At 40.4% G+C, this 16,980-nt stretch overlaps 1 protein-coding gene across 4 annotated transcripts in view; it reads left to right on the top strand.

Annotated features, from left to right (window-relative positions):
• Nucleotides 1-16,980, top strand: part of sugct (succinyl-CoA:glutarate-CoA transferase) — a 122,132-nt gene that overhangs the window by 2,558 nt on the left and 102,594 nt on the right. For all 4 annotated transcript variants that reach the window (XM_053636353.1, XM_053636369.1, XM_053636360.1 and 1 more), the window contains exons 3-6: nucleotides 102-175; nucleotides 563-648; nucleotides 1,280-1,330; nucleotides 1,502-1,622. In XM_053636353.1, coding sequence (XP_053492328.1) covers nucleotides 102-175; nucleotides 563-648; nucleotides 1,280-1,330; nucleotides 1,502-1,622 — 332 coding nt within the window. The remainder of the gene's footprint in view (nucleotides 1-101; nucleotides 176-562; nucleotides 649-1,279; nucleotides 1,331-1,501; nucleotides 1,623-16,980) is intronic.

Raw genomic sequence — 16,980 nt, 5'->3', positions numbered from 1 at the left:
ATGCCTTAAATGTAAAGTCAAAGAGCAGCCATGTGTAGCTGGGTGAAATTTAGCTACTGAAAATGAGACTGTTGTTTGAATGAGTCTTTTGTCCATTGTAGAGTCTTGGCTGGTCCTTTTGCCACAATGATCCTGGGAGATCTGGGGGCAGAGGTCATCAAAGTTGAGCGACCAGGTGAGTTAAAAGCTCGTGACTCCATGTGTAAAGTAAATGAAATAGTACTCCATATGTATGAACTGTTATGAGTTTGAGACGAGTGAAAGGAGCGTAGCTAACAGGTCCCATTTAGTGGCTGTGAAGTTTCCCAGTCCTGTAAATCCCTTTATCTATAAATGCATGTCGGTTTTGTCCTTCTCTAGATCTCTGCACTTTAGCAGCAGCTATTACCCTCCCAAAAAAAGGAGATGTTCATTAACATCACACGTTAACAGCATGTATAAAAATGTCAGCGATCAAAATATGTCTAATTCCGTCAGAAAAGTATTGCTCCCAAAATTGTGTACTGTATCTCATCAGTGCATCTCTAATTGTGTTTTCTTTCTGTGTGTGTGTGTGTGTAAGGGTTGGGAGATGACACCAGAGAGTGGGGACCTCCATTTGTACACAAGGAGAGTGCTTATTTCCTCAGTGTGAACAGGAATAAAAAGGTAACGTTAATGTGTGGATATTGTAGATGGATATACTGTATGGATACTGCAGCACTATATGGCCAAAACTAACTACTATGACCATCACACGCATATGTGGTTCTTCCCTAAATTGTCGCCACAAAGTTGGAAGGACACGATTGTATTGAACGTCTTTGTGTGCTGTAGCGTTACAATTGGAACAACTGGAACTAAAACCTGTTCAAGCATGACGATGCCCCTGTGCACAAAGCGAGCTCCATGAAGACATGGTGTGTTACAGTTGGACTGGAAGATCTCGATTGTCCTGCACAGATCCCTGACCTCAACCCTACTGAACACCTTTAGGATGGACTGGAACACCGACTGCATCCCAGACCCCCTCACACAACATCAGTGTCTGATCTCTCTAATACTCTTGTAGCTGAATCCCCACAGCCACGCTCCAAAACCTAGTGGAAATCCTTCCCAGAAGAGTGGAGGGTATTATAACAGCAAAGCAGGGAATATATCTGGAATGGGATGTTCAGGAAGCACATATGGGTGTGATGGTCAGGTGTCCATTATACAAATTCACACCATTCAATCAAACAATCATCGTAAACAGCACACTAACGTCTTTTACACAAAGCCTCTTATATATTTCTCCTAGAGCATTGCTGTTAATTTTAAAGATCCGAAGGGGGCCAAACTGATAACAGAGGTAAATGTTTGACACTATTATGAAAGTTTCATTCTCATAATGCATGATTGTTTAAGTATTAAATTAATACTGTGCTATACACAGTGAAAATATTCATGCATGAACACATACACGCTGTCTTATTTAGTGTTTGCTTTTCTTTTTTTTTTTTTCTTTTTTTAAATCTCCCAGCTTGCCAGAAGTTGCGATGTACTGGTGGAAAATTATCTTCCCGGTAAACTGGATGAGATGGGACTCGGCTATAAGGATATGAGTGAAGCAGTTCCGCAAATTATCTACTGTTCCATCACAGGTACTTTTTTTGAACAGGAACTAAACGGGTGATATTTCAGAATCGTACAATATTAAAACTATAGGTTATAAGTAAATAAAAAACGAAGGGAGAAAATGTAGGTGGTGTGACGTGGTCCGAAGTGGAGTTACTGTTACCACCCGGTAGTTGCTTATTTTCCTGTAAGAGCACATCCTGAAGTGTTTTAAACCCCGAAGACGTTCCTGTATGAGGAAAGGCTCACGCTGCAGACTCTCTTCAGAAATCTTAACATATCAGCAATTCTATTTGTTAAATATAACACGTTTTTTTCGTTGTTGTTGTTCTTGTTTTCCAAGTCTTATCATTTGTTATTGTTTTAGATTATGAGGCACGTCCATGCAAGTCTCTGTGTATGAGCTGTCGCTATAGAAACGATAACGTACAGGGTGTCTCCATACACAGGGGAAATGAACACTTTTTTTTTATCATAATGTCACTTTATTTACAAAACAGCTTCTAGATGATTGGCATTTCTTTGTAAACACACACGGGCGTGTCTCCCACTCATGAAGAACCTGTGTTAACACGTCTGGTGTTAAGAATGTAATTGCACGTCGTCCATCGCAGCCTCGCGACAGCTTCCTGATCCATGCCTGAGAACGAGTTCAATGCATTCTTTTGTCAGAGGCGTTCTTAAAGGCTATCTGGGGGAAAAAAAAAAGAATATAAATTAAATATGAAAAATTTCAGAAGACATTTTGTTAAAAATAGTTAATTTTGCTCAAAAGTATAACGATTTAATATAAAGCCGTCAACCACAGTAGCATCGGTGTACAGATGTGCAAAATGTTTGCGTTTGAGTCTCTGGTTTCTGTGTGTTGTAATATCACGATAGGCTTTTATGAGTCTCTGATAGTGTTCATAGTTTTATAACCCATTCAGTAAGGGGAAATAAGTATTCAAGTATTGTATAAGTAGTATACGTATCAGTAAGTATTGTTTTTGCTTTTAATATACTTTTAGTGCATACATCCACTTCAGATTTACACACCTAATGTCTGTTGTTTTGAATACGAACAAAAAAAGTACGTATTCATCAGCATAAATCAATATATGAAAAAAAAAATATTCACCACAAATGTCCCGTATTAGTGCATGTACTTTGATGCAAAGCTGTTGTTGGCGTTTTATTACAGCGTCGAGACTTCGACAGTATTTAGCATTTTGCAGATCTGTAGTACAATTTGAACTCCTTCCTATTGTCAAATCATCTTCAGTTCCCTGGTTACGAGGCTCCGTCTGACGTACTCACAATTTCCTACTCACAGTCATTTTGCAGCGCAGTCCATTGATTATCATTCTCTGCGTAACTGTACAGTACGTCCTGGTGCTTTCAGGTCGTGCTTCAACTCTTCTCCTTCTTGAGCTTCAGTGAATGTAATAGTCGTGTACGAGTCCCTCGGTCGTCCTCAGTGTGAAAAGACGGATCTCGACATCATTATAGCCGATGTTGGAAAGAGGCCAAGTATGCCGATAACGCTCGAAAAGCAAATAATGTGCAGGACCTGGAGGGTTTTTCTGAAGAACAGTGGGTCGTTTACCTGCTCTGGACGAACAAGGGACTCGTAGGGGATCATCCAGGTAACAGCACACAGTTTTAAGACTCAAGCGTGTGTAAAGTTTTAAAACGGGTTCATTTGTGCCGATTCAGATATTATTATATTATTATTATATTACTGGAACAAAAGTTTGATACTTATCCCCCCCCCCCCCCACCCCACTGTATTTACTTAACGTAGAGAACTTTATTTGTTTTCTTTTAATAACAGCGACTTGTTAACACATACTTAGACAGAAAGAGAAAATCCGGAGCGGGAAGGAGCGGGCACACATGCTTGTGAGAAAGAACAGCACGTTATTTTGAAAGCAGTGAGAAATCGTTCCCAGAGTTGTCGTTAGAGTCACGATGTTCTGCTATTGTTCTAATGTTGTCAGTATGTTTGCGTTTTGTGACGGGCCGACTTAACTTTGCAGTCTTATTATCAGGCCTTGTAAAAGAGGCCAAGTCTTATTCGAAAATGATCCTGTTACCACACTAATTTGGAGTGGCTTGGCTTTGTCACCATAATGGCTGGCAGGAGACTGTTTTCACGTGCCACGCACCAATAAACCCGGGGTCAAGTCACACTCGATAAGCAAAGACAGATCGTGGTTTCGGTTAACTTATGAAAGCGCATATTCCTTGAACAGACCCGGAATAAATGACTTTCGCAGTCTGTTTTGGAGAGGAAATTCTGTATTTCACAGATTTCTTTCTTTTTCTTTTTTAGATAATTGCAGCACTAATTCGAGGTTAAGCCTTAGGCGTATAGTTGTGGTGTACGGGGGGTTGGGTTTTAAAAGTGTAGCACTTTATGGTAAACAGAAAAGGCGCCCCGTGGTGAGTTTACCACCAGAAAGACTGTAGATTGCATGCCTGTGGGTACGCACTTTTTTTTTTTTCCCACTACACTCTTTTGCTTAGCCTCTAATGAACAGATTCGGGGAAATACTCCGATTTTGCTTACGACTTTTTTTTTCTTCACAGTTGCTCTTAACAGGGGATAAGGAAGTGTTGGCAGCCAAGAGATGGGAACCAAATTTACTTTAACTCGTTACAGATTCTTCCTGGTTTGGAGAAGAATTTGATTAGTCGTCTGGTCGGCTCAGCTCTGTCGGAGCAGTAGTGATGGCGGCTGACACTGCCTGCTGTAAGATGTGTGATGGGTCGTGTTCAGTCGCAGCAGGCTATCCTCGACTGACCAGGTCATAGTGTAAAATGGTAGGAAGTTAATAGAGCTTTCTTTCAAGAAGTGTGTCGTCATAGTGAATAATAGCCTATCGAACACGAACAGTCCATTAAAAGGTATATTCCGGATTAAGGTAAGCAGTAAATAGCTAGCGATACTTTACACTCCTGGCTAGACAGATAGTGTGTTTACATCAATCACCTGGCACAGTTCCTAATGAACACAGGACCAGTAATCTAGGAGTCCGTACCCACACACACACACACACACACACACACACACGCTGCGGGATTTTCTGAGTCCGTACCCACACACACACACACACACACACACACACACACACACACACACACACACACACTGCTGGATTTTCTGAGTCTGTACCCACCCAAGAGAATAGTTTAGAATAGTTAAAGGCTTTTAGCTTTCTTATAATTCAATTCTATTTTATTTGTATTGCACTTTTAACAGTGGATATTGTCACAAAGCAGCTTTACAGAAATATTTCGATTCTGGATCTAAATTTTACATTTAGAAATATTTCCCTATTGAGCGAGCCAGAGGTGACGGTGGCGAGGTAAAACATCCTGAGACAACATGAGGAAGGAACCTTGAGAGGAACCAGACTCAAAAGGGAACCTATCCTCATCTGCGTGACACTTCTTTAACTGTATACTATACAGTCATGTGAAAAAAATAAGTACACCCCATGGAAATTGTTGGCTTTTTTGGCATAATTGGGCAAGCAAACATTCGATCCTCTTTGAAACAGTGACTATTAATAAAGTTGATACACTCTATCAAATGGCACATAAAATAGACATTTTGTAGTAATTTTCACAATTTAAATTAACAAAAAACTGATCAGTTACATGGAAAAAAGTAAGTACACCCCTACATTTATCACACCTTCAAATCCATAAAATTAGAATCAGGTGTTGAAGATTGGGTGCCAGTGATTAGTGCCTGCTTAGGGAGTCCGGGTGGAACCTGTCTTATTTATACCCCTCTAATATCTAGTGTCTGGTGTTCCCTTTGTTATTGAGAAGTGTGGTGTGATCATGCCAAGATCTTACAGGCCTTCAGAATAAAGGTTGTAGATGCATATGAGTCTGGCAAGGGATTTAAAAAGATCTCCAAATTATTTGAAATACTTCAGTCCACTGTAAGGAAAGTAATCTACACATGGTGCAGATTTCAAAAGACTGCAAATTTGTCCAGGACTGGCCGTCCCAGCAAATTCAGCCCAAGAGCAGACCGTCTGATGCAAAAAGAAGTCTGAGAGAACCTCAAGATTTCATCACAGGATCTGCTAGTAAGTCTTGCAACTGTTGCTGTCAAAATGCATGCTTCTACAATCAGAAAGAGATTGCACAAATCTGACCTGCATGGGAGGCGTGCCAGGAAAAAGCCTTTGCAAGACGAAGAATCAAAGCTAGAGTTGTTTGGCCAAAACAGCAGACATGTTTGATACAGACCAAAGGCAGCTTTTCAGGAGAAGCACCTCATACCAACTGTGAAGCACGGTGGTGGAAATGTTGTGGTTTGGGGTTGCTTCACTGCCTCAGGGACTGGACAGCTTGCATTCATTAATTCAACTAAGAATTCTGCATCATATCAAAGAGTGCTTGAAGATAATTTGAGGCCATCTGTCCAAAAGTTGAAGTTGAACCGAAAATGGACCTTTCAACACTCGCAAACCCACCAAGGATTTGCAATACTAGCTTCTGAGACTACGCGTATACTTACTTTTTCCACAGAAGAACATCACATCTATTGATAGTTCTGTTGAATAAATGATTGAAAAAGTTCATTTTCCTTGTGGTTTTGTTCAAGTATATCAACTTCATTAATAGAAACTTTCAAAGATGATCAAATGTTTGCTCGTCCAAATATGTCAAAAAAAAGCCAACAATTTCCATGGGGTGTACTTATGTTTTCACATGATTGTCGAGTCAAAAAGTGCTTATTGTGTAAACAGGAACTTATGAGCAACTTATGAGTGTGAGCACCAGAGTCATTTCTGAATTCATTATAGTTTTAGCTAGTTGTGTTGAACTGTTCAGTGATGTTCAGAGATCTTTGACTTCTCAAATACAGGGTGTGCCAAAAGTCTCCATATATAGGGGACCATGAATGCCAGCACCATGTCGGTTGTACCTTCGTCAGTGGGAGTTCGTGGACGTCCGCTTCTCGGCCGGTCTGCAACACTTTCAGTCTTTTTGAATTTGTTAATAAGTTTGGCAACAGTGTCGTGTGTGATGTTTGCATTGTTTCCTGTTAAAGTCCTTCGCAACCTTGCGGCAGCTTCCTGATCCAGCCATGAGAATGATTTCAATACTTTCTTATAAGCAAAGGTATATCAATGGATCAAACCAAGCACTCAGAATACTGCAGCAGAATTCATTAACATACAAAACACCTGGCTGTATTTCAGCGATTCTCTTTGTTTAAACATGAACTAGCTCGCCTTTTACAATAGACTATCTGTTGCAGCCAATCGCAAGCATTTATGTAAGTAATTTAGCTGAAGGCAGTGAGAAATTTATGGTGAAATGTTCAGACTTTTTAAAAAATTTTTTAAAAAATTTTTTAATTCCATTCCCTGGTCTGATTAGTGAAGTGACAACCTGGCATGTTTACAAATAAAAAAATAAAATAAATATGTGATGAAAACAGAATGTTTAAAGATGACTGAACAGAGAAGTATGTGTTTATTCACTGCTTTAATTTTAAAATGATGTATCTCATCTGTTCAGAGACTATGGCACTAGTCGAAAGGTATAACATGAAGCTCAAACAAAACAGAACCAGTTCTTATTTACAGTCCTGAACTTATTATTAATGGTTATTGATGCAGCGTAAGGAAAAAAATCTGGACCGGAACCGAAAATTAATTTTTAAAAACCCATTAAAATGTTTTTTTTTTTTTTTTTTTTGTATAATTGTATTAAATATTAGACTTTTTAATTCGTTTCATGAATTTAACGAATCTGAATTGAAAAACTCCAAACCAGTTAAATGATCACACTTTTATTGAAATTAACCACCAAAACAAAAACAATATTAAATGTATTATTCTTCATTCAGTTCTGTAACGATCAAATTTGACTGATTTTTTTTTTTTTTATCCAATTATCCAAATCATGTTCTTGAAAACTATTATGATATGCAAAACAGCAGTCAAGTAATGAACTAGGCCTCTATTCTGTTTATGTAGACGTGTTTCCACATTAATTAAAGATCATTGTGAAAAACAGCAGCAATAGAACTAAAACCAACCTCAAACTGGAAACAACAGATGTAGCCTCAAGTCACGAACAAAGTTCTGCAGGTCTACACGAATTTTAACGTAATTGCTGTACACAGAGCAAATTGGACTGCTTTCTGTTTAAGCAAAAGTGGCAGGCTTCTCTTCAAGAGCAACAGTTGCTCAGCTTTCTGGCAGGAGAGACATTTCCTCTTCTCATCCAGAACATGAGATGCTGCACTGAATAGTCTCTCACTCTCTGTGCTGGTGCTTAAATACCTGCGTGCAGTCTGCACAAGCAACGGAAAGCGTAGCTGCGCTTGTTGTGATGCTGCTGTGGATCGGGGCGCTTTCCTGTAGAATCTCGTCAATCATGTCAGAAAGCGAGGGAGTTTGCACATCATCACTTGTACGCACCCGTTTCTCTGGCACACTTTGCTCTGTGCCGCACGTCGATCCTTCGGCAGATGCATTCCACACCTCCAGCTCTGCCCGTATCAGTTCCCGTGCACGCTGCTTTTGCTCCGAGTCAAAGTAATATTCTTTAAATCGCGGATCTACCGATGTTGCAGTGCAACCATAAGCCGAAATGTCGGCGCATCCCTTCCAAAACCAGCACTCTTCCAAAACCAGTCTGATTATATTTCTCTTAAAGGGGCGGTTTGTGATTTTTAAAGCCATCTGCTGCCGGCAGGACAACTTGCAGTTGCAGTGAAGCACTGACATGTCTTTCCACTTGTGTCTCTGCGCTTTCTTAAGGAAAGCTGTTCATTTCTAGGCCAAACAAACGTTTCATTTCTGGGCCAGAAAAATGTACACCAAAGCCTGAAATCTGAAGAAACCTATTATGAAACCACATCCATTGTACCGCAGTGTTGTGAATGAGTTTCTTTGACAGGTATTTTCGTAATAATGATATACTTGTTGTAGACACAGAAACACTTATAAACATTACAAACAGCACCTTTAAGTTTGTTTCAGACGCAGATATCATTGTGGAAAACAGGAATGGAGAGATTGCATCTAAAGTGGCCTAGTGAACCACATAGAAAAACATGCTTAAATAAACGTGGCCGCTCGTTTCCGTTTCATCGCGTCTGTGGTGAGAAGATGTGACACCGGTTCACAATCGTGGTTATGTCTTTCCTGGTGAGTGGTGAAATGCATGCGAATAGTTGTGTTTTTTATGTATTTGTTTTTAGCTTTCTTCTCTTCATGTGAAGGTTACAGTTGCAGCCAAATTCCCAAGGGCTCTCTCATTATAAAATCTTGCAGACGCAGCCCATGAGACCTCATTAAATTGTGGATGGTGGACAGTTAAATTGAAGTGATTTACAGCACTCATTTTATGCTGTTTAATTTTCCTCCTTGGGGTAATTTTTCTCTCTCGTGCCTTCGTGTGACATAGAGACGCATGTCGATTAGCAGGGTTGACGTGTAACCGATGCCTTATCCAGCTATGAACTATAACCCTCAGAGGCTTGCATTTCGTATAAAAAAAAAACTTGCATGCAAAAATGATGTAAAAAAATAAATAAAAGTGCATCAGTAACATGTGTGCCTGATTTCTAATCGGATCTAAAAGAAAATGCTCTTTTTTAATTGGTTTGTTTTGTATAATCGGGACCATTATCATCAGTTGCGTCTCATATTTTGAAATCAGTAGCATCAAGAACAATTTCTGAGACGGGTTTCAAATAGTAGTTTGGGTTTTGTGTGACATACATGTGCTTCACAGTTTAATTCCCACTGTTATAATATCAACAGTCGAATATATTTGTTAAAGGGTCCGCTCAGATATCGCATTGAAGCTTTAAAGGCACTTAATTCTTGTAAGTGAAACAAACTACAGTGTTCAAAAGCAAAAGTGATTAAAAGAGGTGAAATGTAAGCTTTCTATAATTCTGTTTGGGAAACATAACCCACGGAAAGCCATAGTACCATTAAAGTGAATCAGTTGTTGGGGCTTTGAATTGTAAATCTGACTCATATAAAGGTTGTTTTCTTGTCTTTAGCACTTTATTCTTGTCCTGCACTGTTTGAGTCCTTGATTGACCACCTCGGTTTAGGGCGAAAGGGTACAAAGTGTTCCTAAGTTTAAACATTTTAATCTGAGAAGTATAATTATGACTCCTAAATGAAAGTTTGCACTCTAACAACCACTCTACCAATGTTAACGCTGAATTTTATCCTCTTATTCACTCAAACCACTTCAGAAGTTTGGAGAAGCACGGCATCCACATTTTATACAAGTGCAAATGCCGCTCATTTACATTTACATTTATGGCATTTGGCAGACGCCGTTATACAAAGCGACTCACAGAAGTATATTTTTCATTTAACTCATTTATACAACAGAGCAGTTTATGGTTAAGGGCCTTGCTCAAGGGCCCAGCAAGGGCAGCTTGGTGGTGCTGGGATTTGAACTCAGTGACCTTCCGATCAGTAATCCTCTGCCTTAACCACTGAGAGAACACTCATTTGCAGAACACTCACACACCCAAGCCACATTTGGCTAAACAAAACGCTTCCCAAAAGGTGACGCACATGTGGAATAAATGTGGACCATTTCAAAGTTGGAACTTTTAAAAATGCTAGTTGGATTTAAAAACAACATGAAAAATCATGAAAGATCACCGGTCATCTAATATGAGGAACAACCCTGGAAGTTGATGTTGAAGTGTAATTTGCGAATTTGCATATTAACATACAATACGACTATCAAGTTTCAGTCTAGATAATTGATAATGATAATGAGTCTTTATTTATCACATATACATATGCACAGTGAAATTGTTTTCTTCACATACCCCAGCATGTCAGGAAGTTGGGGTCAGAGCTCAGGGTCAGCAATGATACAGCGCCCCTGGAGCAGAGAGGGTTAAGGGCCTTGCTCAAGGGCCCAACAGTGGCAGCTTGGCAGTGCTAGGGCTTGAACCCCTGACCTTCCGATCAGTAACCCATTTGGAAACACATTTGACCACAAGGTTAAAATTGTCAAGACAGTTCACGGCATAGTGTGACATCAAGCCTTCATTCAATTCCATTACAACAATTGTTTCAATCCACACAGGCATTACATGCCTGTCCTTGTTTTATGCTTCCTCTCAATTTCTTCCACTCATGCATGTAAGTGAAGCGTAAACCCCATAGCAATCCATTAAACCACACTTTTATATGCTGTGCATTTTATTTAAAATCACAATCTACAAAGATATCCTGATTGCACAACCTGTCGTTACGTAGGAACGGGACGGCTGTGGCTCAGGTGGTTGAGCGGGTCGCCCACTAATTGTAGGGTTGGCGGTTCGATTCCCGGCCCACATGACTCCACATACCGAAGTGTCCTTGGGCAAGACACTGAACCCCAAGTTGCTCCCGATGGCAAGTTAGCGCCTTGCATGGCAGCTCTGCTACCATTGGTGTGTGAGTGTGTGTGTGAATGGGTGAATGAGATACAGTGTAAAGCGCTTTGGATTAAAGTGCTATATAAGTGCAGACCATTTACCATAGCAAGTTGCATTTCTCCAATATGATACTCATTTTACACCAACATGAGGAACCAAAATAAATACAAACACATTGGTTACATGGTTTGGTGGAATAAGAATTAGATCATTTTGTTGATACATCCTCTTATATAATCATGTATAGCTATTGTAGGTAAGTTACAAACTGAGGGACATTTATACAGGAAACTAAGGCGGTAATGTGCAACAGGTGAGTGTAATTAAAGTAAGAAAACAGGAGAGTTTGCTTGGCATGGCTTGAGAGTGATGTGGCTGTTAATGTTAATATCAGTGGCAGCTGGTCGTGATATTGCAGATGGGAGAAATAAAATCTTATATCTGTCAGTAGCTCAACATTTAAACTATGGCTAACATTTTAATCAATGTGTTATATCACAGTGTCTCATTAATAATAATAATAATAATAATAATAATAATGACAACAACAACAATCATCTGCAAAATGCTATGGATTATGCGTTCAATTCTGTAAATGTAAATGTATTTGGGCAAATTGTCTCATATGCGAGCGTATTATGAAGATGTCACCAAAACAGGCTGAAAGATTATAGCCCCCTGGAACTTATATCTAGGGTGTGTGTCACTCGTGTAATCATGTGGCGTGACTGTCACTGTCTACAGTGCTGGCCTTGTTACAGTTAGCCCACAGCCTTGCTTTATATCACTAAGTGTTATTTTCTTATGACCTAAAATATTACTCTTTCAGACAATTGTGAAGCACAAATAAGACCATGAGGTAAACATCTTTCTCAAACCAAATAATTTGCCCGAATTGTAAATCCACCTATTCGTAACTGATAATATGCTGGCTGCAGAGACACATTTGCAAAAGCTGTTTGTTTAAAATAAAAGTGAATCTAGTTCATTCCTCAGTCTTGTGTGATTTGAACCATGAACTTCACAGACCCCACAGTGCCATGTCTTTCCATGACTTCCTGTCATCACTTGGCTGATTGTTTAACCCCGAGAGGGCAAGACAGCGATCCGGTGGCAATTTGAAGTGACCCCATTTTATTCAGGTCCAGGTTGTCAGCAAACAGGTACTGAATAACCTGTGCAGTGTGATTGCTTATGTAACCACTTGAGTTCCCTGAGGTGATCTCAAACCCATGGCTTGGCAGATGACATGCAGAACCAGTGCCTGCAGTCAAGACATAATTCGCCTGGTCCTCCAGAGACATGGGTCATGAAAAAGCGGGATTAATCAAACGGTGACCTCACTGTTTTCAGCTCTCTTTCTGCATTCATTGAGGTATATCATGAATGGAGAGAAAGAGTGGCCAGAGTGTGGCCTCAGGGGTTTGAACCAGAGAGTCTGTTTTCCTTCTGTGAAGGCTTGAAGTCATATAAATTTCTCCTCTGCGGGTCAAAGGATTAAATGTGCTGGTTATTTGGCCATTGTGTTCTCCATCATAATTTGAGTGCATTTAAAAAAGAATTAGTAAGTCTCTTAATGACACCACAAGCCAGGTGGATATGTAATGATCTGAATAATTAGGAAACCTATTATGCATGGTCCTAGCAGACTTCACTTTACTATATGATCAGTCTTGTTAGCGTGGTTGTCTGTCCTTTTAGCATGGACATTACTTGCAATCACTAAATATTTTAAAGCGTTAGAGCCAAACCGACCAATATAACTTGTCATCGGATAACCTGTGAGATGTAATCTCATTGGTGCATACAGGATACCTGCAAATAGGATCCAAGCCATGTAGAGGTGAGTGAGGAGAAGATACCAGTATGCCAAGAGATGTTGAAATACTGCGACCTATCAAGTATTCTCCTAGTCCACATATAATTGCTGAACAATCTCGTCCAATTTGAGGAAATACTGTGCTCCCTTTTTCTCAGAAACATGGCTTAGCCGAACTGCACCTGGCATGGCGATACAGCTGGATGGCTTTTCTTTAATCCATGGGAATCTCACAGAAACCTTGAGCAAGAAAGGAGTGGGAGTTATGTATTTCCTGATGAACTCTTCCCAAACCACATTAAGGCATGGGGGAATTGCAGATAGACTATATCATCATGGAACAAACAAGAATATGTTACTGACAGTTCATCAGAAAACACCCAGATTCAGTGTAATGCAGCTACCAGAGGCAGAAGAACTACCAGTAAAACACTCAGATTGTGACATAACAGAGCCAAAGGTTTTTAAAAAAGTGTCTAAATCATTGCTATATGTAAAGAGCAGTGATGGTGGATGAAAACTGATCTATTTACAGAAAGTGGGAGGCTCTCCATCCAGTTTGGGACACTGTAATTGTTTTCTTTACATGTACATGGTAGTTTGACATGAAGATGACCTGCCATGAAGAAATGGCCAACCAGAATAGGACTCACTAGTTAGCCCAGTAGCTCTATTTTCACATGACCCACCTCTCCTTTGCATCAGAGTCACTCGGCTATAGTAAAACCACATGTAGCATTTAATCTTTATTGCATGAAGACTGAGAAACATAAATTCAATATGCTTAAAGTCTATATTGTGAAACTACAACCAGAGTATGCTGGATGTTACAGATCCGATGTGGCATGGAATGTAAACTTTCACAGACTATAATTCAACAAATGACTGCCATTTTTGCCAATAGCTGTACCCTCACAGATGATATACATTATATTTTTTTTGTTTTAAGCTTGAGAATGAATACTCGTTTATACAAATCCAGGAAGCCTCAGTTGAATTAGATTATTATACTTGTGATTTGAGAGTAAAGTTTAAACAAGAACAACACTTCAACAAGCGGCTGGAATACACATTTTTAAAACCTTCACTGACCAGATAGCTTGTATGCTCATGAACATTACTAACATCCATCCATCCATCTTCTATACCGCTTTATCCTTTTCAGCGTCACGGGGAAACCTGGAGCCTATCCCAGGAAGCATCGGGCACAAGGCGGGGTACACCCTGGACAGGGTGCCAGTCCATCGCAGGGCACACACAATCACATACACATTCACACACCCATTCATACACTACGGACACTTTGGACATGCCAATCAGCCTACCATGCATGTCTTTGGACTGGGAGAGGAAACCGGAGTACCCGGAGGAAACCCCTGCAGCACAGGGAGAACATGCAAACTCCGCACACACAGGATAATGGTGGGAATCGAACCCCCAACCCTGGAGCTGTGAGGTGAACATGTTAACCACTAAGCCACCATGCGCCCCATTACTAACATATGGTCATTTATTTTATTGTATTGTGCATGTATGTGAAATGGTTAAAATGACGCTGCTCTGCATTAATAGATTGATAGATGGATGTTCTTCATTGATCCCCAAAAGAAAATGTGGGTGCTGTAGCAACTAAAGACATTGATGCATTAGACAAAGTTATACATTCAACCCATACAATATTAACAAATAACACACACAGACATCAGTGATACAACAACAAGTGACTGAAGAGACAGATTGTATATACATGAATGAATTCTGTCCTATTTTTCATTCATTCTGGGAGGCTGGGGGTGTGTTTCATTGGGAAGAGGTGTTGTGGAGTGTGATGGCAGCTGGCAGAAAAGACTTCCAACAGTGCTTCTTAGAGCACCTTGGTAGAATGAGCCAAAGCCTAAAGGTGCTCTTGGAAAAACTGCCATAGAGTATATATGCAGAACTGTTCATGATGATGTCCAGTTTTTCAGCCATCTCGTTTTTCCACATTCTTTGAAGTCCAGAGTTAGTCCTGAGATGGACTTTGCTTTCCTTGATTCCTGATCAGGTTATTGAGGTGTTTGGCTTCTCCTGAAGTGATGCTGCTCCCCCAGCAGAACACACCATAGGAATGAATGCTCTTCACAGTTAACTGACCCTAGTAGTCTTCTGCACACATTGAAGGACCTGAGCCTTTGGGGGAACCGTTGTCTGTCCAATTCAGTCTGCAATTCAGGTAGATCCCAAGGTACCTGTATGACTGCACTATCTCCACTTCTACCCCCTGGATGGTTACCAGTCTTCCAGCCTCGATAATTCACCAGAAATTCACCACCGATTGCTTGGTCTTACTAGTGTTAAGCGGTAAGTTGTTAATTCTGCACCAAAAGACAAAGTCCTCCACAAGTCCTCTGTAATCTGATTCATCTCCATTTCGAACGCACCCCATAATGGAGGAGTCATCAGAAAACATCTGAAAGATAAGTTGCTCCAATGTTGGTCTGCTATCTCTGACACACATCTCTGGATCCTCTCAAACTATGGCCTTTTAGTCAGGTAGTACATGAGCCGGCAGACTATGGGGATAACCATGTTCATTGCCCTAAGTGTGTTCCCAATCAGACATTCAGCATGGTATTAATGGTGAAATTAAAATGTCATTTTTAAGGTGTTGAGGTTTTCCTGGTGTGTGTAGGATCTGTGTAGCATGCAGATTAGAACATCATCCATGCTTAAGTGTGCTTGGTAGGCAAACTGTAGGGGATCCTGATGCTCTGAGTCTGAGCTGTTTTAAGACTAGCCTCTCTAAGGTCTTTCATGTGTGAATTGATTGCAACAGGTCTGTAGTTTTAAGAGTGCATCCTGTTTCTGGCACTGGAACTATACAAGAAGTCTTCTAGATCTTGGACACTTTCTGTAGTCTTAGAGAGCGAGAGAACAGGTGCTGTAGCACACCACATAATTGGTTCAAACAGGTCTTCAGGACTCTGGGGCTGATTCCATTAGGCCCCACACTCTTGCCTGTGCAGATTTTTTACAGTTCTGTCCTCACTTGGACTCATTTTCCAGACAGGAGTTGATGTAGTCTGCAATACAGTGGCTAAGTCCTCCATTTTCCTCCTCAGATGACTGACAAAGCATATACCAGTCAATATCCTCAATTCCCTCCTACAGAGCCCCCTTAGCCTCCTTTGTCCATTTCTTCACTGTCTTGATGTTACCAGGGAGGTTTTGAACTTCTGATCTGTATGTGAGGGTAAAATACACTAAATTGGTGGCAGAGCAGCAGTCTTGTATGCCTCCTTGACATTGGCATATACCAGATGAAGTATCCTTTTTTCTCATGTTACCTTCCACATACTGTGAAAAATGTGTGAGTGTGGAGGAAAGGGATACATGATTAAAATTTCCAGAGATTGCTGTGAATGCATTGGGATGAGCCATCATTATCTTACTAACCACAGAATGTATCTGCTCTGTTGTGGTTGCTGCATTAGCAGAGGGTGGGGAATACCCAACCAAAACAATAGCATGTGAAAATTTCTGTGGCATGTAATATGGCCACAGTCCAACAACATCACAGCTCATCATTCTGCTTGGAAACCTGTCCTTTGACAGTAATGTGTCTGGGGTTGTGTGTATCATTCACATAAAGAGCAAGTTCACGTCCTCTGCTCTTACCGCTGTCCTACATGTGCCTGTCTGCATGGCCGATATGAAAGCCATTCAGTGAAACTGCAGAGTTGGGAGTTTTGGCTCTGAACCAAGTTTCAGTGAAACACATGAGGCTATAGCATTTGAATTCTCCATGGCTGCTGTTCAGTGCTGAGCCCTCATCCATTTCATTAGCCAAAGACCTTACGTCACCCATGATGATATCAAGCAGATAAGGTCTATGCCTCTCTGTTTTCTTCCCACATTCTTCTCTCGACGCATCCTCATAAATTCACACGGCAGTTCAAGCCAAATGGTAAACAAAGTATGCAGGGCCAACGTCTGATTTTGCGTGTACGTGAAAAGAGTTCAAAGATTCATTCGTAATAAACTACACACTTTCCCTGCGAAAAATGAACAGTAAATATACAAAAAAAACAATAACAGTTTTCAGTTTCATTGCAACTGCCAGAACAGATCAGTAGATAAAGGCAGTTGATCC

The sequence above is a fragment of the Ictalurus furcatus genome, chromosome 1, assembly GCF_023375685.1.
Source record: "Ictalurus furcatus strain D&B chromosome 1, Billie_1.0, whole genome shotgun sequence".
In the NCBI taxonomy this organism is placed as follows: Eukaryota; Metazoa; Chordata; class Actinopteri; order Siluriformes; family Ictaluridae; genus Ictalurus; species Ictalurus furcatus.
This window is presented reverse-complemented; position numbering and strand designations above follow the sequence as displayed.